This window comes from Vanessa cardui, chromosome 18 (assembly GCF_905220365.1).
Source record: "Vanessa cardui chromosome 18, ilVanCard2.1, whole genome shotgun sequence".
Taxonomy (NCBI): Eukaryota; Metazoa; Arthropoda; class Insecta; order Lepidoptera; family Nymphalidae; genus Vanessa; species Vanessa cardui.
This window is the reverse complement of record NC_061140.1, coordinates 709521-734397: the sequence shown is the minus strand read 5'-3', so window position 1 is coordinate 734397 and position 24877 is coordinate 709521. Positions and strand designations below refer to the sequence as shown.

Here is a 24877-nt window from a genome sequence, read left to right as displayed (position 1 = left end):
AATAATACATTTTTTTCATTATTTACGCAATCAATTTAAAATTTAATCTGTGTATATAAAAATAATTTAGATATAAATTTTTGTTTTGTATATGAGTATAACATGGTAATTACAAAAATATATTCTAAAAAATAGCTCTTTGAATATATGTAAACTTCTAAATAGTTTGAGTTTTATTAATTATAAGTCCAAAGTGGTCACGTCTTGATTTCATTATTTATAAGTATTTATTTGACACACACATGAAGCAAATAAAAAGTATTGAGTATCATAATCTAACCGTCATTAAAAAAATGTTAAATCGATCGAACTGATAAAAAATTGACGCAGATAACTATAACAAATAACATAATAGATATGTACACATGTTCCTACATAAAATCTAATGTATTAATTTGGTTTAAATTTGTTTGAAAGGAGAGAAAAATTGGAAACATGTCTTCAAACCTTGCACAACAACTATTTCAATAGAAAGGCACCATTTATGGAAATTGCACATTATTAGTGTTGTCATTTGTTACAACACTAGTTATTAGGCTTACGAAATTAATTATACGATAGGAGCTATCCTAATTCGTAGAGATAATTCGTTATACATATTGGACAGGGAATGGTCGTTGAGTAATGTATTAGACCACTTCGACCATGAGTGCGATGCCCTGCCCGCCGCCGATGCACGCGGAGCCGATACCGCGCTTCAGGCCGCGCCGTCTGTTGAATGTAACATATACATATAAAAAAAAGTAAAGTAACAGCCTGTACATTTCCCACTGCTGGGCTAAAGGCCTCCTCTCCCTTTAAGGAGACGGTTTGGAACATATTCCACCACGCTGTTCCAATGCGGGTTGGCGGAATACACATGTGGCAGAATTTCTATGAAATTTGTTACATGCAGGTTTCCTCACGATGTTTTCCTTCACCGCTGAGCACGAGATGAATTATAAAGACAAATTAAGCACATGAATCAGCGGTGCTCGCCTGGGTTTGAACCCGCAATCATCGGTTAAGATGCACGCGTTCTAACCACTGGGCCATCTCTACTCTTATATACATATAAATTTTATGATTACTATAACACATTTCTATTCAAATAGATTTATACAATAAGTTATTCTTTCATCAATTGTTTCTGAATATCACATGCAACAATTATTCGTGTTGTATGGAGTGCAATGTAGAGTATGGAGTTTCTTAGGGGTTATACTACATATATGTATATACTCAGTTTAACTCTCTCAATTCACTATTGAACTGAGTTTGGTGCGGAATGTAGGGTTCTGAGTTTGGTGCGGAGTGTAGGGTTCTGAGTTTGGTGCGGAGTGTAGGGTTCTGAGTTTGGTGCGGAGTGTAGGGAGGTGAGTTTAGTGGGGAATGTAGGGTTCTGAGTTTGGTGCGGAGTGTAGGGTTCTGAGATTGGTGCGGGGTGTCGGGTTCTGAGTTTGCTGCGGAGTGTAGGGTTCTGAGTTTAGTGCGGTGTGTAGGGAGATGAGTTTGGTGCGGAGTGTAGGGAGGTGAGTTTAGTACGAAGTGTAGGGAGGTGAGTTTAGTGGGGAGTATAGGGAGGTGAGTTTAGTGAGGAGTGTAGGGAGGTGAGTTTGGTGCGGAGTGTAGGGAGGTGAGTTTAGTGCGGAGTGTAGGGAGGTGAGTTTAGTGGGGAGTGTAGGGAGGTGAGTTTAGTGGGGAGTGTAGGGAGGTGAGTTTAGTATGAAGTGTAGGGAGGTGAGTTTAGTATGAAGTGTAGGGAGGTGAGTTTAGTATGAAGTGTAGGGAGGTGAGTTTAGTATGAAGTGTAGGGAGGTGAGTTTAGTATGAAGTGTAGGGAGGTGAGTTTAGTGCGGAGGGTGGTGGCTGGGCACATGCCTGAGCTCGTGCACGAGGTGCGCGGTGATGCGGCTGCCCGACGCGGCGAGCGGGTGTCCGAGCGCGATGGCGCCGCCGTTCACGTTGAGCTTCTCCATGTCCAGCTTCAGCGCCTTCGCGCACGACAGCGTCTGCGCTGCGAACGCCTCGTTGATCTGCACAAGGAACCGCTGTTAGCGCCTCCCATCGCCACCACACAACTATCCTGGTGTCGATAACTACAGAACCTTCTAGAAAGGCTACTCTACGTCTACCAAATCCATTCACAGTATATAAACTGCGTGGTAATATTATTACCGTAATAACAATGAGTAGAATATGAATAGACAGTCAGGGATACAGGAACGAATACTAGTATCTAACTTGCTTACCCGTCATACCCCCATAGACGGGTAAAGCTACAGGCGGAAACTGGTTACTAAATATAAATATGAGACAACATCACATACATTATTTTGATCCAAATGTAAGTAGCTAAAGGACTTGTGTTATAGAAATCAGAAGTAACGACGGTACCACAAACACCCAGACCAAAGACAACATAGAAAACTAATGATAAACTACATTGACTCAGCCGGGAATCGAACCTCGGAGTGGCGTGCCCATAAAAACCGGTGTACAGACCACTCGACCACGGAAGTCGTCAATATATATTACGACGTTAAACGAATATTGAACCCATTCTTATTTACAAAGGTAGCTTTCTTTACATAACCAGCTCACCTCAATTAAGTCTACATCGTTAAGAGTCAACTTAGTGGCTTTGAGAAGATTCTCGATGGCAGGAACCGGTCCGACACCCATGATGCTAGGGTCGACTCCGACGTAGGACCAGCCCACGAGCCTGGCCAACGGCTTCAGGTTCTTCGCGGCCTCCTCGCTAGCGATAACCAGGGCTCCAGCACCGTCGCTTATACCCTGTTGGCGTTCAACAATTATTGAATATAATTTAAATATGAGAAGGCAGATAGATAAAAGCACCATTGTGTTTATAGCGTTAATCATATAAAATATATTGATAATGTATAGGTAAAATATAAGATACGTAATAGCAGGTTTTTCTTAAATACTTGTAGTACTAGTAACTTAGTAGGACGCCCCAATTTCTCTTTATATTTTTATAACAAAGAAACTGGCATATTTGTTTTAATTATACAAGCAAATTACCTGCAATTACACTGGCTTACTTTATATTTTACCTAAATTAATTACTAAGTAAGATTGCACATAGCAAACAGCTTTACAATAGGTTGACTCACCGAAGCTGTACCAGCAGTTACAAGACCTTCCTTCTTGAACACAGGTGGAAGCTTCTTTAGACCCTCGAGTGTTGTCTGGGGACGAGGATGCTCATCAACTTCCACTTTCACTTGCTTCTTCTTAATGGTTAAAGTGACGGGTTCGATTTCAGCCTTGAAGGCACCAGCGTCGCACGCTGAGAAATTATTCAATTTATTTTAACCGTTCAAATAATTCGACTCAGTAACATATGTAATTATATATATTCTATTCCAAACATAGAAGGGTAAACGCCAAATAAACAAGATTTCGAGAACTTAATCATCAATCATGTAATACTGTTATTATAAATAAACATATATTAATCATAGACTTAGCAGTGCACAATAGAGTTATTAGCCAAACACATGAAATATGTAAATTTAAGGTTTGATTTTTTTTCAAGTTGGTATATGCCTTAAATTGGCTATTTGACGGCAAGTGGTCATCACATCAGACAAATATTACTGGACATCGTCAAAGCACCACCAACATTGGGAACTAAGATGTTATGTATAACACAACAGTACATAGTAAAGCTGTTATAAAGGCGTAACGCACCGGCCTTCCACTTCTGCTGCGAGCGCAGCGCGAAGTTGTCGACGTCGTCGCGGGTGATGCCGAACTGTCCGCCGAGCTTCTCGGCCGTCATGCCCATGGGCAGGCCGCAGTAGGAGTCCGTGAGGCCGGCCCACAGCGTGTCCTCGAAGGCGTGCGAGGCGCCCAGCACGGTGCCGAAGCGCACGCCGCGCACGGCGAACGGCGCCTGCGACATGTTCTCCACGCCGCCCGCCAGGGACAGCCGCGCCGCGCCCGTCAGGATATCCTGGCGACCGTATCACTTGCACGCGTGCTTATGCCACTTACAGTAGAGTTGGCTAGGCTAGGTTACCATCACGTGAGCGCTACATCCCCTTTGGGTCGTCACCCAATTTTTTTTGCTTTCTTTCTATTTCAACAACAAACCACAACAACAGCCTGTAAATTCCCACTGCTGGGCTAAAGGCCTCCTCTCCCTTTGAGGAGAAGGTTTGGAACATATTCCACCAGGCTGTTCCAATGCGGGTTGGTGGAATATACATGTGGCAGAATTTCTATGAAATTTGTCACATGCAGGTTTCCTCACGATTATTACTTTTTGACATTGTTTAAGCACGTTACATTTCTATTTACGTTGCTATTTAATGCTAAAGTATCAGTAGGTACACTCACTTATCACTTACAAAGAAATTATCAAAGTTTAACTCATGACACAGCACAATCGTGCTATTTGAAATTAATTATTTTATTGAGATAAAATCTTCTATACCAATAATAATGTTTACCTGTGCGCTGTTCACCACAGACTGGAAACCGGACCCGCAGAGCCTGTTCACGCCCAACGCTGGCTTGTCTTGAGGAATCCCTGCTTTGAGAGCTGCGTGTCGTGGAGTGTAAATGCCATCGGTTTGAGAAGCCTACACGGAAATAGTATCCATTACGATGGTAGTACAGAAGTACCACGAATTTTTGTTTAGTCAGGTTTTTAATGTATAGAGGTGTTGGAATGTCATCAATGAACGGAGTAAAGTAATTAACACGATAAGATTGTTTTAATAAACAAGTGTATATTGTAGAAACTAGTATGGTATCACAATACAGCATATTGGGATATCATACTAATCCACTTCCATCCTTATCCTCCTTCACGATTGATTTTAAAAAAACATAGTATAATGATCGTTTTGTAACATTTCATTTAATAAGTATGATACAATTACAATTATAAATTTTACCGCGAAAGTATTGAAGTCGCTTCAAGACGATTTAATGTCGCGTACCTACATCAAATAGAAAACAACTGTCCAAGCATTCCGTTACGCATACGATGAATCGATCGATATAACACGAGTATTCTTTAAATTAAGATTTGTCATTTGCAATACAAATTTAAAGAAGTTTTTAATCTGCCTTCACTTTAACAATTTTTTATTAAACGACGCGATTGACTTGGTTCAGGAGAACTTATAGGTGATGTAAATTAAAATAGGCATAATTACATGCAAATATAATATTTATGAATTATTTGCTATTAAAATGTTAATAAAATATAAAAGAAGGAAGTTTTATAATCGATAATTTTGTTTTTTAATAATAATTACGAATTAAAATAACGTGAAACGGAACGTGTTTCAAAACACTAATATAACGTTCAGTGACGTCACTCCTGTTATGACTACTTATTTGAGGTTATAGTTGTAAAAAATTTACATTGAAACGAAAATAATTGCGTTTTTCGAAAATAAAATGAAGTTGGGTTTGTCAAAGCAAACTCCAGATTCCTCTTTTCAGCTTGAAACCACTTTTATCTCAGTTTTGTGTGAGAAGGTCCAGTCAAAAACTATTTATTTGAAAAAAATATTGAAGTACAAGATCAAATTGGCACAAAACATATGTCAACAAAGCTTATTTGCATGGTATCGATAGTCAGTTTTAAATTTTAAAAAAAAGTATCTTATAGGCCGAGAAAAAATGCATAAGTATGAAAGCCAGCGAGGACAAGTACGATCGGAGGGGCAGTCACAGACAGCAGTGACGTAATACGACATATAGTTCCGTTTTCGCGCGAAAAATTCAATTGACATTTTGAAAACGCAATCTTTGCCGTAAATTACAATGTTTTCGATTTTTAATATATGTAATTGAGGTCTATTCTATATGGAGTTCTTTAAAATAAACACATAAATAAAAATATCTCATCTTCCCTATTAAAGTTAAGTGATACCACTTAGCATAGACCCTTTTCAAGGTCTTGCCGGTTCTTCTCGGTAGAATTTACTTTTCAAACCGGTGGTAGCTTCACTTAATATAATTATTAAATGAAGATTCCTAAAGTACTGGTAAAAGTCTACTTGAATAATATAAGGTAATTTAACTTACCGACATAACTTGACCGACAATCACAGAGTCGATTTGGTCGGGGGAGACTCCAGCCTCCTTAAGGGCCGCGGTGGCTGCAATGGTCTGCAGCTCCGTCGCGGTCGTGTTTCGGAACACACCGCCGAATGTGCCGAACGGTGTGCGCTTAGCACCCACGATAAAAATACCTGCAAAACATACTTAACTAAATGAACTCATATTAAGGCAGCTTTTATAAAGCACCAGTTATCCTAATAGCGGAATTAAATTAGCATGAAAATGTTTTTTTTGGAATTTAAAACAAAAAAATATATATAATCAATTATATGTAATAATAATAATAATTTTAGCTAAACATTAAAGCACATACATACTAGTAAAGTAGAGCAATAAAACAATTTTTGGTTAGCATTGTAACACATATTTCGCTTGTGTCAATGTGGGTGGATACCATGCTATAAATTATTATCTTTTTCTCTTAATTCTTTCATTGCATTTATTATTTACCTGTCCAGTAAAATAAATGTGACTTAAAAAAGGGACTATTGTACATTCACGGCATAGGTGCTTCAGGTAGATATGACCCCCCTTAAAAAGACTGGTAAAATATAGTTTTGTCCAAACCCAAGATAAAAACATTATTGCTCGAGACAAAATGATGCCTATCATAGATATGTAAGTCTATATTTTGATATCAATTATGCAGGTTGTAGGTTTACAAATAATTCTGAGTTAGGAGTATGCCAGTGAAAAATGATACAGTACCTATGTATATGCAGTAATAAATATTCTTGATATAATACTCTATGTTCTTTCTCTAAAATACATTTATAATTTCATTTTATCAAATAATTCACAGCTTTTAATTTAAACCCTTTTTTAATTTTTGTCACTTTAACACTAAAATGTTAGAATTTATTCCTTTTTTTTAAATGTATTGATTAACCACATTATTTTATCAATTAATATTATTATTATCAAAAAGGACCTTTATGCCATTTATAGATATATAGACAGCAACGAAGGTTCCGATAAACTCGGACCAATATTACCAAATTTTCAACAGTTTATAATACAATAATAAATAACATTGTAAAGTAACCTACATGTGTGTGCATTGACTTGCATTACAGCAATAAAAGTATTATTTTATTTTCTAAATAAATTATTAAAATAATATATTGCTTTTATTGACAATTCATAATGGTTTTATTTTCATACATGTAGAATAAATATTGTGGAAATTCTATGATTGGCTGTATAAATGCTACGAGATAACCATATTCCCCTAAATATACATTACTAAGTTGTTGTCAGGTAGAAACATTCTATTAATAATGTTATATATCATACAATGTAAGGCTAAAAATGCGAATCTTGGCAACAAATATATTAATCCGTTCGAGGTCATTGTACTTCACTTGATCTATGATCCTGACTTTGAATGAATCTTTAAAAATTTATTTAATAAAAAAAAAAATAATCATATATTCTTAATATAGTTAAATATGATAAATTAGTTCACAATATTCACAATAAATGAAAGTATTAATTTTTTTCTTCAATTCAATTACATATATTTTATGAAATATATAATTTTAAAGTAAACGCGTTGAATTCTTATTTTCTATGGTCAAAGAAAAACTGTTTTTATTGCATTTTTTTATCTTCAAATGGAAACTGGAATTTGACCCCAGTGAAAAGTAGTAAGCATTGTAATTTTTTTACTACATAATTAAAATATCATTCATAACATAAAACATTCACTGACCTTTTACTGCTACCGACATGATTTAAAATATTTATCCTTCGTACTTTAACTAAAAAACTATAAAAAAAAATAAGTTAAAAGTTTACGTCAACACCCGGTAACAAAGTTGCCGAATGAGTGAATCAATTGAATGAACTGATTTAACTTTTTATATCCGTTTCCGTAATTGAACGAATGAATTGTTATCAGTAAAACCATAGAGTGAAATTTAGTTTTATTTTAATTTGCGTATGAGTCGAAATTATACGATTATATAAAGTTAAAAAACTTTGCTTTTTTTTAAATATATTTATATTCAAACAATCGTATTAATTTACGTAGCAGTAACAAAGAATACGAAGTAATATTTTAATATTTTTATAATTATTTTGTCTTTGTCTAGATTTAGTTGTATGATTTCTATTGCGTTATTGATTACCTATATTCTCTTTGGTGTTTGACAAAGCCATTTTAATTTTATCTAAAGATAAAGCTAAACTTTGCCCTATTTTAGGAATATGTCAACATAAAATGCTTATGCAATGAGCGATGGCCGCCCTGTAAGTGGTCAATTGAAGAAATTTGTATTCCGTGGGAAATCTTCTAGCAACGGAGATACAAGAGGTGAATACTTAGAAATTGTTATACCGGAGTTGTTATCAGCTGGGTATTCATTCTACACGTGGCCCTCAGCACCTCTTTTAGCTTGGTATTTGTGGACTCAAAGAAGAAACTTACGTGGTTTACGTATTTTAGAGCTCGGCTGTGGTACTGGATTACCTGGAATCTTAGCAGCTAAGTGCGGTGCTCACGTGACTCTTACAGACAGTGTTGTTTTACCTCGCTCGTTGAGGCACTTGTCGGCTTGCTGTGAGGCCAATGGTTTAATTCCTGGTCGTGATTTACAAGTTCTAGGACTGGCCTGGGGACTTTTTTTGGCCGATGTACATAACTTAAGACCTGTAGACTTGTTACTTGCTTCTGATTGTTTTTACGAACCTTCTCAATTCGAAGAAGTACTTTCAACTGTCGCTTATTTTTTGGACGGAACTGACGCACGATTTTTGTGTGCTTACCAGGAGCGGAGCGCAGATTGGTCAATTGAGGCTCTACTTAAGAAGTGGGGACTGAAAGGCGCACTTGTGGACTTGGATTCGCTGAGTGAGAGTTCTGGTGTAGACTACAGAGCCTTGATCGGTGAACGTTCCCTGCATTTACTCGAAATCGTATCTGTTTAGGTTATGGCCAGCACAGCGAGAGCAGCTCGCCTCTATGTTGGCAATCTGGCCTGGACAGTAGGTCATCGTCAACTACGAGAATATTTTGCCCAATTCGGTCCAATACAGAGTGCAAGAGTAATTTTTGATCGTTCAACTGGATTAAGCAAAGGTTATGGTTTTGTAGAATTTGCTAGTCCATCCAGAGCTGAAGATGCCACAAACAAACAGCTTCATACTCTCGAGGGATTAAATTTGAATGTGCAAATACAAAATAATTAGATTTTTATAAAAGTTAGTAGTTTTAACAATGGCTAGTGCACTATCAGACAGTTCTGACTCTGATTTCTCAGATGACGATCGGACCCCTCTGGACAAGGATTTCTTTGATGCCTGTAATCATGTTTTGAGGATTACTCCAAAGCTAAAGGATAGTCAGCTTCTAGAGCTATATGGCTTTTACAAGCAAAGCATGGAAGGGAAATGCACAACGCAAAAACCAGGTTGGTTAGACGCCAAAGGCAGAAGAAAATGGGAGGCTTGGAAAATTCTCGGAGATCTTTCTAGTGATGAAGCTAAAAAAAAATATATTGATCTAGTTCAGAACTTTGATCCTGAGTGTAAACTTGGGGTACGAAGTGGACTACATGAATCATGGGTCACAATGTCTTCATTTCGATACTCTCCAGAACCTGAACTTGTGGATCATGAAATGCCACTGTTTGATGCAGCAAGGGAGAACATGGGAAAACTCGTTACAAAACTTTTAAGTGAAAACCCTGAGTTGTGTAATGAGAGGGATGAGAATGGATTGACAGCTTTACATTGGGCTGCTGACAGAGACGCTACTAATGCGTTAACCGCTGCTTTGAATGGGGGTTGCTATGTTAATGCCCTGGACAAATCTGATCAGACACCTCTCCATTATGCTGCATCATGTGGCCATGTCAGGTCCACACAAATCCTTTTAGAAGCTGGGGCTTCATTTCTGAAGGATGATGAAGGCTGTACTCCATTGGATCTAGCCACAGACATGGAAGTCAGACACATTCTGGAAAATGCTACCTAATACGTTAGTCTATAAATATATGTCTATGTCATTTAAATTTAAAAATATTTTGTCTTATTCATTGTAGTTATTATAAATAATTATTAGAACTAATATCGTTTTTAATTTCTCTAATATTTATACATGACACAAATCTCGGAAAGAGACTACCCAACTATGCAGGATATATTATAAACAAGAACACAAATGTGCACTAATTATTCTCTCACTCAATCCGATGGGCCGGCATATCTGTCACCACCAAGACGACGCAGGATCAAGGTCTAGTTGCACGAGGTAAAATAGTGTACCAACATTACTAAGAATTGAATTTTTCGATAGAAAAATCGAATAACTCAGATCTATCGCCTTATCTCTTGCTTATTAAATGTATTAATTAAATGAAAACAAAAAACTTCCGTAATTTTATAAACAATATAATTTAACAACTTACCTGGCTATTGTTTTGAGGATACAAGGGACAAACATCAAACAAAAAATTTCAGTAGTAACAAAGTTTATTACATAGTATTTACACTTATCACAATTTTGCATTTCTTGTAATTGCTATTTATAGTAAATCCACATTAGGACACAAATTGTAAAGCCTTCCATACACATAGGTACTATTGTTTTATTGTTATAAGAATATCCTATATTATTGAATATAAAATTACAAAATAGAACATGAATTTTACAATTGCTGAAAAGACTATTTTGTAATATCAAAATACTTTTATAAAAATGTATATTTAAAGGGCTTATTAATTGTTAAGTTATTAATCTACAAGTCGCTTTAATTAATCTAGTGTTACATTCGCACACAAAGCCGGATTCAGAGGCAACTATTGTGGAGAGCTCTATAATGGAGATTTAAAAAATGTTTAATTCGGACCAGATAACGTTCTTAATGCCTGCCTGCATGCATTTTGATTCAAAAAGCAAAAGCCATATAATACTTTAATATTAAAAACTTAGAGACAGAAAAAATAAATTGTTCTAATTAAATTTCCTCCTCAGATCACTTAATCCGGCCCTGTTCACTGTTTTATTAATTCTGTATACACTTCTAAACAGGCATTTAGAAGTTTCCTAACAAATGTAACTAAAGCAAATTAGCCTTTCATTTATATGTATTAACAATCCAACTCTAAAATCAAACAAAGGCTATAACATAATTTAATACTAAAATATTAAACTTGTTATATGTTTATTATTTTAATGCTTATGTCGTACATTAAGTATATACATAAACAATATTTTATTATTATAGTGGGACAATTATAACACACTTTTTATATATGGGAGATCAGCTAGTATTGTAAGAAGTGTCAACAATTACATTGTTAAAAAGGCAACTGTGGGATGTAATATGGGGTCTTCTGTGCCTGTTCTTACATTGGGTAACTCACTCATCAAACCTGCAGAACAGATACCTAAAAAGTACTTATTTATCTATGCCTCATGATGGAAAATAAAATAAGTGAGCGGTTTCTATTATGTATGTTATGTAATCTTTAATTATATTTATGATGACGAATAAAAAAAACACATTGTATGTAAATATTAAACATAGGTACTTCTTAGGTACACACACATTAAATTGAACATCAGTATCGTTAATTAAATATGAACATAACTTATCATGACACTCGGACAAAAGATTCTCCTACTGACTGTTATGAAAGAGTTTTTTTTGTATATAGATTTTTCTCCAAGGACTTATAAAAATACTTATGAGGTGGCCTTTTTCCTTGAAAATTGCTAGAGAATGCTTTATAAACAAATTAACATAAAGTAGAAACTCGAGATTTGGTATGTAAAGAGTGTAGACGAAACACAAATGAGACAGGTTTCCTAACGATGTGTTCCTTTACCACACGGTATGCGGTGGGATTATAAAAGTTGAACAGGCTGTATATATGTTGAATCCTATTACTATTTTACTTGATTTATTTAAGCTTATAATTAATAAAGTAATAACATTTTAATTTATATCTCATTAATACATTACTATAAGGCTTGTTTTGAAACTTTAATTATTTATATATAAAACTATTTGCAATGTGTTACAAAGTACATAAATACAGGACCGGATTTGGGACGAGAAGTTTAATTAAAAGTCCAACAATATTACAATCTCATGATACTTGCTTACTTTTTAAAAATATTGAAGCTTCCCACATTTATTTGAATATTCGTTGAGAATAATAAATTATCTGTGACCTCGCCTGGCGACCCAAACTCTAAGGCCGACTGCATAAACAGCAGAATTAAAACAAAATCGTCGTCGGTCTTAGGAATCTTTTGATTCTTTCCATTCAGGACTACTTTAGTCTAGTTTTCCTTATTTTCCTTGTGCATTTCCCCCGAGTCTAGCTGCTTCAACAGCCTGAACAGCGCGGCCGCTTCTCTAATCCTGCTGAATTCAACGCAGAATGCTTCTACTTCTATAAATAATTCCTGTAATATAAAACAAATTTTAATTAGTTCATTACTCACAATACCACAAAATATTATTCAATAATCAAAAAGTATATATAAAATAAAAAACATGGTAAATATCTCGTAATTAATAACTTGAGAAATATTCTTCTAATATTTTGTCATTGTTCGGAATTTGAAGATCTTGTTTATGCCATAAACGTCGGTGGCCATAGACATCACTACTATAGACATTAATCATTCGTCGAACCAGCGATGCATCGCCAACCTCGCGAAATAAGATGTTATGTCCCTTATGCCTGAAGTTACTTCGGCTCACTTACTCTTCAATACGAAACACAACAATACTATTTGACAGGATAATATGTTATGACTGCGTGGATGGCCGGAGTCGAGATGGCCCAGTGCTTACAACGCGTGCATCTTAACCGATGATTGCGGGTTTTGTGATTTATGTGCTTAATTTGTGTTTATAATTCATCTCGTGCTCTGCGGTGAAGGAAAACATCGTGAGGAAACCTGCATGTGACAAATTTCATAGAAATTCTGCCACAAGTGTATTCCACCAACCCGCATTGGAACAGCGTGGTGGAATATGTTCCAAGCCTTCTCCTCAAAGGGAGAGGAGGCCTTTAGCCCAGCAGTGGGAATTTACAGGCTGTTGTTGTTGTTGTATGCATCACCAACCTCCCGAAATAAGATGTTACGTCTTGGCGCATTCACTCTTCAAACCGGAACACTACAATACTATTTGACAGGATAATATATTATGACTGGGTGGATAGAGTGTCTACGTGGATGGATATGAATGAATACTTTATAAAGCACTATAAACAATCTTGACCGTTTCATCGTTACTTTGATAAGTCATCGCAATCGAGTCTGACCTTGACGTTGATGATCTTGTTGCGGATGAGCGACTGCAGGAAGACGCAGACGAGTCGCACGAGACGGTTCTGCATGTAGCGGTCGCGGATGGTCTCGCACGTGGAGATGCAGTTGCTGATGTACAGGTGCACGAACTCCACGGGAAGGTCTACCGACGTCGTCAGCCTGCGGACACCTGATGGTAAGTGCTCACCATCGACCATGGACAATGACGCAGTAAGAAATATTAACTATTGGGAACTAAGATGTCCCTTGTGCCTGCAGTTACATATATATTTAAATTTATATTTGACGACCTCCGTGGTCGAGTGGTGTGTACACCGGTTTTCATGGGGACGCCACTCCGAGGTCCCGGGTTCGATTCCCGGCCGAGTCAATGTAGATTATCATTAGTTGTCTATGTTGTCTTGGGTCTGGGTGTTTGTGGTGCCGTCGTTACTTCTGATTTTCCATAACACAAGTGCTTCAGCTACTTACATTGGGATCAGAGTAATGTATGTGATGTTGTCTCATATATACATATATATATTTACACACCTGAGTAATTTAGTTTGGTTTTAAAAAAGGATGGATATATTCAAAGATTAGGTATACTGTTCAGCATCCAAATTTGAAGTTACCGTTGCTTCGCGTTGTATTAGTGGTGTAATACAATACCATTAAAACATCGAACCTTATATTTGAGCTTAAGGCGAGGATTATGGTTTTACAAACATAACTTGTCGCAAAAGATTGATAAATATCGTCAGAAACTATATTTTATGACATAGGTTAATAGACGACCTGATGGTAAGTGATCACTATCACTAATAGATAATGGCGCTGAAAAAATATTAACCATTCCTTACATCGCCAATGCACCACCAACCAAAACTAAGATGTTATGTCCCTTGTGCCTGCAGTTACACTGGCTCACTCACCCTTCAGACCGGAACACAACAATACTGAGTACTGTTGTCTTAAATTTTCGCGATTATTACACATTTAAATAAAACTAGTTATAACGGATTTCTCTCGAAACGTCGGGATGCCAAAAATAATCAATATACGCGATTCAAATCCGTTATAACTAGTTTTATTTAAATACTGAGTACTGTTGTTTCGCGGTAGAACATCTTATACTCATAAGATGTTCTACCGCGGGTTGTACCGGCGGGAATACACCAAGCCCTACTGAGGTCATAGAATATGTGAATTTATCGACATTCGAATGAGTATCGTCACCTGTTGACGACCTCCATGGAGTGCAGCGACATCTCCATGTTGACGAGCACGGAGAAGTAGTCGGTGATGTGCTGCGAGTGGATCAGCTTCAGCAGCACCGAGATGGCCACCATCGGGTTGTTCTCCACCAGCTCCGGAAGCTGTTCCAATCGAACTCAAACTCAAATAACTTTATTCAATATAGAAGCATTACACTTTCTTATTGATGGTCAATTGATACAGTACCACCGGTTCGGAAAAGAAAACACCCTGACCTGAGAAGAACCGAAAAAGAAACTCTGCGGGTTTTCTTTTTTTTTTTGTCTCATATATTATATAAATAAACAATTTAATATGAAATGAAATAGCCAGGAGGCGATCGTTTCATTCCCAAGGTATACTATCGATCATAAACTCATTAATTGTATACCGTGCACACAAGCGTTGGTTTATAATTTTTTTTAATTTGACAACAGAGGCTATTTGAACGTTTTCTGGGTTCCTGTTGTAAAACCGTATACATTGCCCCACAAAGGAGTTACTGACTCTATGCAGTCGAGTAGCATGAGTAACAAGTTTAATAACAGTGTAGTAACAGGAGTATTTTTTCGTACATACATAATCAAAATATACTTTATTCAAACAGGCTTTGAATCGTAATTTTACAGAGCATATTCAAAGTAAAACTACTACCGGTTAAGAATGTACATAGATTCTACTGAGAATTACCGGCAAGAAAATCGTAAACATAAATGACTCGATTATATAATACTGGCAAAAAAATGTATGAACACATGATTTGGTAACAGAGAATGATTTTTAAGATATAAATATCCCAAGTAAGTGTGTTTAATGTAACAGCTGATGAATGAACTGTGTATAGCAAAAACATTTTTCTAGTTAAATTTGTAGTCAATATAAATTAAATTTGCAACAACAACAACAGCCTGTAAATACCCACTGCTGGGCTAAAGGCCTCCTTTCCCTTTGAGGAGAAGGTTTGTAACATATTCCACCACGCTGTTCCAATGCGGGTTGGTGGAATACACATGTAGCAGAATTTCTATGAAACTTGTCACATGCAGGTTTCCTCACGATGTTTTCCTTCACCGCCGAGCTCGAGATTAATAAACACAAATTAAGCACATATATATAGCGGTGCTTGACTGGATTTGAACCATCACACCACAACCATCGGTTAAGATGCACGCGTTCTAACCACTGGGCCATCTCAGCTCTCAGGGGGGGGGGACGCCTGTGGGACGCCTGTCCTGATAACTAATATAGATAAATAGATGCATACAAAATCTGAATGACAGTGTACAGTGAAGATTCTGTATGCTGACCTGGTAGGGCAATCTGAATGACAGTGTACAGTGAAGATTCTGTATGCTGACCTGGTAGGGCAATCTGAATGACAGTGTACAGTGAAGATTCTGTATGCTGACCTGGTAGGGCAATCTGAATGACAGTGTACAGTGAAGATTCTGTATGCTGACCTGGTAGGGCAATCTGAATGACAGTGTACAGTGAAGATTCTGTATGCTGACCTGGTAGGGCAATCTGAATGACAGTGTACAGTGAAGATTCTGTATGCTGACCTGGTAGGGCAATCTGAATGACAGTGTACAGTGAAGATTCTGTATGCTGACCTGGTAGGGCAATCTGAATGACAGTGTACAGTGAAGATTCTGTATGCTGACCTGGTAGGGCAATCTGAATGACAGTGTACAGTGAAGATTCTGTATGCTGACCTGGTAGGGCAATCTGAATGACAGTGTACAGTGAAGATTCTGTATGCTGACCTGGTAGGGCAATCTGAATGACAGTGTACAGTGAAGATTCTGTATGCTGACCTGGTAGGGCAATCTGAATGACAGTGTACAGTGAAGATTCTGTATGCTGACCTGGTAGGGCAATCTGAATGACAGTGTACAGTGAAGATTCTGTATGCTGACCTGGTAGGGCAATCTGAATGACAGTGTACAGTGAAGATTCTGTATGCTGACCTGGTAGGGCGCCAGGCCCACGTCGTACACGACGTCTGGGTGGTGGTCGAGCAAGCCCAACAGGCGCTGCTGGTGCGGCACGCTGAGAGCCGCCTTAAGCGCCAGCTGCGTCAGCTCCCTGGCCTCAGCAGACACATTCACTTCCTTCTCCTCCACTTTCTTCTCTTCTTGTTTCTCTTTCTTCTCTTCCTGCAACATCAAAATAATGTTATGCTGTCTCATTGAAATAAAACTAGTTACAACGGATTTGAATCGCGTATATTAATTATTTTTAACATCCCGACGTTTCGAGCACTTTACAGCGTTCGTGGACTACCCGTGTGATCACGAACGCTGTAAACGCGATTCAAATCCGTTATAACTAGTTTTATTTCATCAAAATAATGGTCAAAACTTGTATAAATATATGGTGAATCAATCGATTGTGGTTCATTTACATTCCAATATACTTGATGGTAGGTGGGCCATCCTATAATTAAATATTCGATCACCAAACAGTAGTACTCGATATTATTGTGTAGCAGTTTTAAGTTTATTACCGGTACAAAAGACATAGCGTGTTAGTTCTTAAGGTTGGTGACGTATTAGTGACGTAACGAGTGCTTAATATTTCCAAGAGGGCCAATGTATATGGGTGGTGACCACTTCACATCTGGTGACACATTCTCCGATCGGCTTAACTATTATATGAAAAAGTATCTATGGCGAGAAACGACTACTATTAGGCAGACATTTTTATTGCCAGCGTACTTAAATTAAAAAAAAAAAAACTTGCTAATAAAGCAGTTACCACTTTAGGCTTCTGTTCCTTTGGCGGTGCGACCTTCTTCTCGACCTTCTCGGGCGGCTTCAGGCCGATCAGCCCTTCGAAGTCGGTGTCGTAAAGCGGCACGTACACGCCTCTATTGACTAGATTTTTCCACACACCCTGTATACAGCGATAAAAAAAAAACGTATGAGATATTCTGTGAAATATCTCATATCACAGAAATATGTTTAGAATGAATGAATTTCAAAACTAAACTATTGATAATTTCCTAACAGAATCCAAGACTTTTATAATAATAATTAGACTGATAGAAAATTGCTATTACGAAATTAATCTCAAACTCAAATAACTTTATTCAATATAGAAGTATTACAATTTCTTATTGATGGTCAATTGTAACAGTACCACCGGTTCGGAAAAGAAAACACCCTGACCTGAGAAGAACCGGCGAAGGAAATTCGGTGGGTTTTTTATCTATACATTATACACACAATGTTATGAATGAAATTTTTGAGACATATTTTATCTAGTATCATTTGAAATACTAGGAGTCCCGCAGCTTCGTTAGCGTTTTAGGGTGTTGGTTGTTACGATAGGCTAAGTCCTTCCTTGGTGTAGTGTCTGTATCTATACAGTAGATAATGTTGTCTTAAATTTTCGCGATTACACATAGAAATAAAACTAGTTATAACGGATTTGAATCGCGTGTATTAATTATTCTTTTGGCACTTTACAGTGTTCGTGGTCACGGGTAGACTACCCTTGACACTACTCGAAACGTCAGGATGCCAAAAATAATTAATATACGCGATTCAAATCCGTTATAACTAGTTTTATTTCTATACAGTAGATATAATACACTGTCACGTATCACACTGGAGGGGGTAGCTAGACTATCGACATGACTTGACGTGTGCCTGCGCTCCGGGCGTGGTAGTAGTGAGCCAGTGTATATAATTGTCATCGTCGAGGGACTAGAGGGTCCTACACTTGGAGTTCAAGTTTGCTTCATATCAAAATTTCATCGAATTCGGTTCAGCGGTTTGGTCGTGATAGAACGACAAACAGACATACAGATAAGGCCCAGCACACACGGCGCAACGCAACTACAACGAAACCCTTCTGAAATTATTAGTTTGAAACTCGTTTTAATCGATTTCCACACACGCAGCAACCTCACGGCTCACAATCAGTTCGGTTTTCTGAGAGAATAGAAGTCTGCAAAATGTCTAGTTCAAGTGATGAAGAAGTTGTGGTTATGTATTTATATCTTCGTCAAAGGAGAAGGCGAGAATAAATAGATAACTCATCTGTCATTTTCATTGTTTTTCCAATTTCTGCCCGTGCTTTATCAGTCTCAGTTCTCCGAGAGTAGCTAGGTAATGTGTTATTATATAAACAAGGATATTTTTCAACTTCTAACACAAATTCAATGCTTTGATTATCATCGTCAGCCATTTTGTTGATGAAAAAGGCGCGAAATCCGAAGAAACGCAAACACGAGTTTCCTGCACGCCGGTTTCAATGCAACTGGTTTGAAACGCGTTTCCAACCAGTTTCATACAGGTTGCGTCGTGTGCGGTCTCTCAAAGGAGTCTATGGCTGAAACTCAAAAGTAACTAGAAGTCGCAGTTTCGTTGCAAATGCGTTGCGCCGTGTGTGCTGGGCCTAAGAGTTACTTTCACATTAATATTATTAGTATGGATCAAGGCCTACCTCGTCCGCGAAGGATATCTCGGTGGGGTCGAGGAGGAAGGTGGGCGGGGGCACGGGCCCGGAGGGCTTGAGGGTGCGGTGCAGCGGCAGGTACTCGTTACTCATCAGCGCCTCCAGGAGTTCCTTCATCGCCATGCGGTTTGGGGGACTCCTTTAACAGAAGATACACTATGATCCAGTATTTTCACGGACAATTTTTTTTTTTCTACATATTTAATATTATTTAAGTTCTTTGAAGCAGAAGCTAAGAGAGATAGGGATACTGGTCCCTAGATTACTTGTAGTTCAATGCTGTTCTTTCTTCTTCTTCAAATTAATTATTTAGAAATACAAATTAAATATTAGATTTTTCAACCAATGACGAAGACTCAATTTTGTATGATTCGCTTGCCCGCACGTGATACACGAATTGCAGTATTTAGTTTTACTTACTCGGAATTCGGAAGGCGTCTCTAAATACTAACGGCCATATGTCATTATAATGTCCATCTTATAATACTATTAAGATTTCATTAACTGAACTATCAAAGAGTATCAACCACAACCCAACAAGCTCTTGAATGATAGTCTTTTTGGGCGCCTCACAAATATTGTAAGACCATCTTCGGCAGGAATAAGACCTGCTTAGCTTACAGCCAGGATTAATTTGAGATCAGAAAAACAGGTCAATGGCTGTCTCTTCTATTATTTGACCCATTTCTTACTATTTGATAATAATTAACGAGCTTAAGCGATATCTATATAATCAAATATATATTAGAAAAATATAAAATTCGAAGCGATCGATTTTGGACTATTGGGAGATTATATACTTATATTAAGTAATAATTAAGTCTTACAAGAACTACCCTCTTCTCAAACAGTACCAAGAGAAATCACATAAATACGGCAGAACGCTTAGTGACGGTTTAATGTTCGGTTGTCTGTCGGTCGAGTCTGTTTGTATCGGTCGTGGTATTTACTGTTCTTACATACGTACATACTAATTAACCCTCTATGTATTGAATTATTCTTGTAACCGATTAAAGTTATGTAGTGATGGAAATTGTGTTCAATTATAAATAAATAAAGATCTGAAAGTATAGGTTAGTCATTAGTGTTATATATTTTTTATTTAATTAATCATAGGGTTTGTTAGATAAGTGTAATAATTACTAAAGTAAAAAAAAAGTAACAGCCTGTAAATTCCCACTGCTGGGCTAAAGGCCTCCTATCCCTTTGAGGAGAAGGTTTGGAACATATTCCACCACGCTGTTCCAATGCGGGTTGGTGGAATACACATGTGGCAGAATTTCTATGAAATTTGTCACATGCAGGTTTCCTCACGATGTTTTCCTTCACCGCTGAGCACGAGATGAATTATAAAGACAAATTAAGCACATGAATCAGCGGTGCTCGCCTGGGTTTGAACCCGCAATCATCGGTTAAGATGCACGCGTTCTAACCACTGGGCCATCTCAGCTCTCTAACCACTGGGCCATCTCAGCTCACTGGGCCATCTCAGCTTATTTTTACAGTATATTAAGTATATAACATACCCATCGCTGAGCGGTACTAAGGCTGGCGCGGTCGCTCTCGCAACCGAACTGATGTCAGCTGATCGTTCAGCTGTTGCAGATTGAATGGATGAATAATCAAATTCCAGATCTTTCGATGATACTTCAGTTAACATCACCTGCTTTGCAGACTTCTTTAATACCTGGAAAAAGAACAAATACTCTATAACGACAATACGAATATTCGATAAAATTAGACACTTGAAGGTTTCCTCACGATGTTTTCTTTCACCGCCGAGCACGAGATGAATTAGAAACACAAATTAAGCACATACATATATATAGTGGTGCTTGCCTGGGTTTGAACCCGAAATCATCGATTAAGATGCACGCATTCTAACCACTGGGCGATCTCAGCTCATTTTATATAAGAAACTAAATTAATGTTTTCACTTATTGAATGTGGTATTGAGGCAGTTTTTACTCTGTGGACTTGATAATGTTTTATCTGACTAACCAAATAAATTCTCAAACAATCAACCCTGATTGTTTGAGGTTTTATTTAGGGTTTAATATTTAGTCACTCGTAATATAATAATAATATTTTGCTAAAACACCAAGTATAATAAAACTGTACAGATAAAAAACACACACACACACACAAGTAAATAAATTTAAAATAAGGCAGTCAACTCAGCTAGATTAATACTCAGTTTCCATACCTATCCAAAACTTACTAACATTACATATAATTTGTACACTTAAAACAATATATTGATGCTCATAATAAGTTGTGAATAAAATACAACAATTTATATTTAAGTCGTATTTTATTGCAAGAACTTCATAAATGGAAATTAAGTTTAAGATACTCACATCTTTAATATTAACTGGTATGAAACCATGTAGCTGACCAATAAAAAGCCTCTCTTGCGGCGCCAGAGGCAATAGACCCGGTTTGCCGTCCAAAAGGTGGAGGAAGAGCGAGCTGAATGGATTTTCCACTTTGTAGAAATCAAATATTAAGGCCAGTGCTACCACTCTCTGTCCGGGCAGCGACAAGTCGCCGCCGGTTATTAGTGATGACAGGAGAAGACATACTGAAATCAAATGTTACATTTTGAAATGCTCGTCGAATAAATAAACAAAAAGAATACATACATCGTCTAATTTTATTAAACTATGAATGATTCTAATTATGTTTTAGACTCAAAATAATAATACAAAAATAGTGTAATGTATTGATTAATTCATGAAATGAGCTGTTGGAATGATTTTAATAGAATAGAAGTTTTAAAAGTATAATTTTTTAAAATACAAGAAATTTTCACTATTGCTTTATTTATCTTTTAAATCCCATGCTTTTATTACGTCTCCAAAAATGTTGTTCATTCTTTCAAAATGATATATATATAATAAGATCATGCATATATGTTTTAAGCATCATATTAATTTTTATTCAGTGGTTGGGCTTCGTCCAATTTTGGTAGGTACTCTAATTTAGTAGGGTAAGTAAGCCGGTGTAATTATAACACTACACTAATAAAGTGTAATAGCTGATGGCAATTGAATTTTTAATCATTCCTTAGATTTAGTTATATTGGTAACAATAGTTTTATATGATTTAAACTTTTAACTTTTATCAGTTGAGAATAGATATAGCGTATTCCAACGGAGGCATGAAAAAAAAAAAAATCTTTGAGCACTGCTAACAGGTTATGATTAATATATCTTTATTTATAATACAACACTATTACACATAGCCACTTATTTTAACTTTAATTTTACTACCAAAACAATCCAATAACAGTTTCGTAGATACCATAGATCAAGCTCTTGACCAATTATATCTTATATTTTTGTTGCCAAATTTTGTTTTTTGGTCTATTTTCCTGTTATAGTTGGAATAGAATGTATGTAAGTCTATTCCAACTAGAATAGGAGAATATAATTGATTGTTATATCATTACTTTCAATGTAATATTAAAGTGGTATGTGGTGAAGTGGATTATTGATGTATATATCTGATGTATGATTGTTTCCTATATCTCTAAAGATAAAGGAAGCAAAATCCATACTTAATGCATAATGTAGCAGAGCTATTAGCTAAACACATGGAATATGTACATCTATGGTTTGTGCATAATTATGTCTTCTTCAATAAAAATTGATTTTATGTCCATTAAATTCTCCTGTTTTTTTTATGTCAACTCATTGAAATGTATGTAAGATATGGCTTTAATGACAAAAAAAAACTACATAATTATCCAAAGTGTGGATTAGACTAAACAAGAGATTGGTTTGTTGTTGAAAACTAACAAGATTTAACTTTTTACACCTAAATGTTGTATACTAACAGTTAAAATGATCTGATTTCGGAAACCTCTTTTGCACTTGAGCACATATCGATTCGAGACTTTGGGAGTCTACAGTTTGCTCTGAAAATAAGCTGAAAAATAAACACACGAATTTAAAATAAATATAAACTTTTCCAATTTAGGTTATTCTAAGAAAATATACGAAACATACTCTAATATGTATTTACTATTTTCGTTAATTAATTGCTGGGACATATTTATTACTGGCTAAATTAGTATGTGAATGTGATTCAGTTCAAATCTGTTATGATCAACATCCATAAATAAAGGCACTTCGTGTACAAAATACAAATACACAACACAACAAATGTTTGAACTGCTAAAGTCACAATAACATTGACATATTTTGCATGTCGGAAGACAAAATGTGACACTAAAAATCCAATTTACAAAGACATAAGATGTATCTAAGATAAAGTGTATTTTTTTTTTAAATAATTTCGTAACTTTTATTAATAAATTATGATCCTATGAACTATGATGCTAAATCTATTAAATTAATTGCGAATTATATTACTGCTTAATTGTATACTTATTCTAATGACTAACAAACAATCTAAGCCTGTATTGCACCGTAAATTTATTGTAAAGTAAATAAAATTTTTGAACTTTTTATTTGGGCTAAAATGAGTGATTCTTTCTTCAGAAACTACATTGAGAAAAAAAAATGTTTTTATATATATATATTAGAATTATAATGAAGAAAGCACGTAGAAAGTAATAAAGGTTTATTAAATAATAATGATCATATTTTTTCATGTGTTATCTTAAATGTATGTTCATTCCAAGGACGACAAATAATCTAAGCTTTAAATGTATTTTCGTTTTGCGGTTAAGTAAATATAACATTGGACAATTGGAATACGAGCTAATTTAACAAGAGGCATGCTCGTAACTATAATATATTGATACAAAAACATTACGTTTGTTTTAAAATCTAGACATGCGTTAGCGTGTCAGCCAAGTTCAGATAACAGAACTGACGAGTAGCACCGTGTGTAATTTTACACCAACCATTTGGAGCCACTTTTGACCATCTCATAACTCAAAAATTGTTTGATATAAACGTGTCAAATTAGGCAAATATATTAAGACTTGCGAGATACATATGTGCTCCAAATTTCATAAGCACATCTCAAACGGTTATTTAGATATTAAAGTCCAAAAATCGTCATTTTTATCACTGACTGACCTATAAATCAAAACTATTTCCCAGTTCCAGGTGACATAGAAAGTTCAAATTTGGCATACAGGTAGATAATATAACAAGGTTAGCACTTGCGAAGGCTATAATATAATTCGTATATGAGAACCAGCCAAGTCAGTCCTTAGTCTACAATACATTATTCGAAGTTATAAGGAGAAATGTTATTTTATGTAGTCTTAAATGAATTTCAGGAAGGACAATGGAACTTGGCACCTATTTAGATCTCACTTCTTTTGTCGTTGAAGTCAACAACTACGGTATATTTCATAATACTGAACTTGGCTCTCATTTTACATTTATGTTTTTGATGGGATATATTTTGACAATAATTATGAGGAAAACATGTAGAAAGTAATTACAATCTATTAAATTTCTTTTAATTTAAATAGTAAAGTAATCAAAGTTTATATTATTGCTTTTTTGGTTGGATTGGTGTATCAAAGAGTACATAAATTAGATTAAAGTACTTAATTCCCGTCTATTATCGCGAATATTAATCGCTATCTTTAGAAAAGTATGATTAATTTAATCCTGTCTGTAACTGCTTCGCTTTTAGAGGGTTGAAGAGTTATTTGGCCTTGAAAATCTTCATACAATACAGTATGTCTTAGTTATTAATTGTACAAGTGTAAATTTAAATAATATTTCTTGTGACAAAAGCCCGTTGTCGTATTGGTAAAGTCAATGCACCTTATTTGGGGTAATAAATTTGAGT

At 36.1% G+C, this 24877-nt stretch overlaps 3 protein-coding genes across 3 annotated transcripts; 1 reads left to right on the top strand and 2 right to left on the bottom strand.

Annotated features, from left to right (window-relative positions):
* Nucleotides 1–226: 226 nt before the first annotated feature.
* On the bottom strand, nt 227–7954 carry LOC124537496 (3-ketoacyl-CoA thiolase, mitochondrial-like). Its single transcript, XM_047114364.1, has 8 exons — nt 7808–7954; nt 6058–6224; nt 4464–4595; nt 3700–3964; nt 3120–3295; nt 2584–2778; nt 1861–2015; nt 227–711 (listed from the first exon to the last, which is right to left on the bottom strand). Exons 1-8 carry the CDS (start codon nt 7824–7826, stop codon nt 630–632), a joined length of 1191 nt encoding a protein of 396 aa, XP_046970320.1. The 5' UTR covers nt 7827–7954; the 3' UTR covers nt 227–629.
* Nucleotides 7955–8222: 268 nt separating this feature from the next.
* LOC124537497 (acyl-CoA-binding domain-containing protein 6-like) lies at nt 8223–10165 on the top strand. Its single transcript, XM_047114365.1, has 2 exons — nt 8223–8961; nt 9299–10165. Exons 1-2 carry the CDS (start codon nt 8329–8331, stop codon nt 10070–10072), a joined length of 1407 nt encoding a protein of 468 aa, XP_046970321.1. The 5' UTR covers nt 8223–8328; the 3' UTR covers nt 10073–10165.
* A 653-nt stretch (nt 10166–10818) lies between these two features.
* LOC124537457 (CCR4-NOT transcription complex subunit 11) lies at nt 10819–23302 on the bottom strand. The gene is made up of 10 exons (XM_047114311.1): nt 23107–23302; nt 22935–23026; nt 21454–21677; nt 20620–20780; nt 19082–19232; nt 17387–17524; nt 16597–16785; nt 14609–14748; nt 13384–13549; nt 10819–12514 (listed from the first exon to the last, which is right to left on the bottom strand). The coding sequence occupies exons 1-10, from the start codon at nt 23148–23150 to the stop codon at nt 12389–12391; spliced, it is 1431 nt and encodes a 476-aa protein (XP_046970267.1). The 5' UTR covers nt 23151–23302; the 3' UTR covers nt 10819–12388.
* Between the last annotated feature and the right edge of the window lie 1575 nt (nt 23303–24877).

What these genes read in the sequence shown, in the direction of transcription:
- LOC124537496 (XM_047114364.1), bottom strand. An exon ending in ACGATGTAGACTTAATTGAG is followed by an intron (nt 2,016 to 2,583) that starts GTGAGCTGGTTA and finishes TTCCTTGTGCAG; the next exon opens with ATCAACGAGGCGTTCGCAGC. An exon ending in CACCTCGTGCACGAGCTCAG is followed by an intron (nt 712 to 1,860) that starts GCATGTGCCCAG and finishes TACATTCAACAG; the next exon opens with ACGGCGCGGCCTGAAGCGCG.
- LOC124537497 (XM_047114365.1), top strand. Translation starts at nt 8,329, where the DNA reads ATGAGCGATGGCCGCCCTGTAAGTGGTCAATTGAAGAAATTTGTATTC. An exon ending in CGCTGAGTGAGAGTTCTGGT is followed by an intron (nt 8,962 to 9,298) that starts GTAGACTACAGA and finishes TTTTTATAAAAG; the next exon opens with TTAGTAGTTTTAACAATGGC.
- LOC124537457 (XM_047114311.1), bottom strand. Translation starts at nt 23,150, where the DNA reads ATGTCCCAGCAATTAATTAACGAAAATAGTAAATACATATTAGA. An exon ending in AATAGTAAATACATATTAGA is followed by an intron (nt 23,027 to 23,106) that starts GTATGTTTCGTA and finishes TTTATTTTTCAG; the next exon opens with CTTATTTTCAGAGCAAACTG. An exon ending in TTAGTACCGCTCAGCGATGG is followed by an intron (nt 19,233 to 20,619) that starts GTATGTTATATA and finishes CTTCTGTTAAAG; the next exon opens with GAGTCCCCCAAACCGCATGG.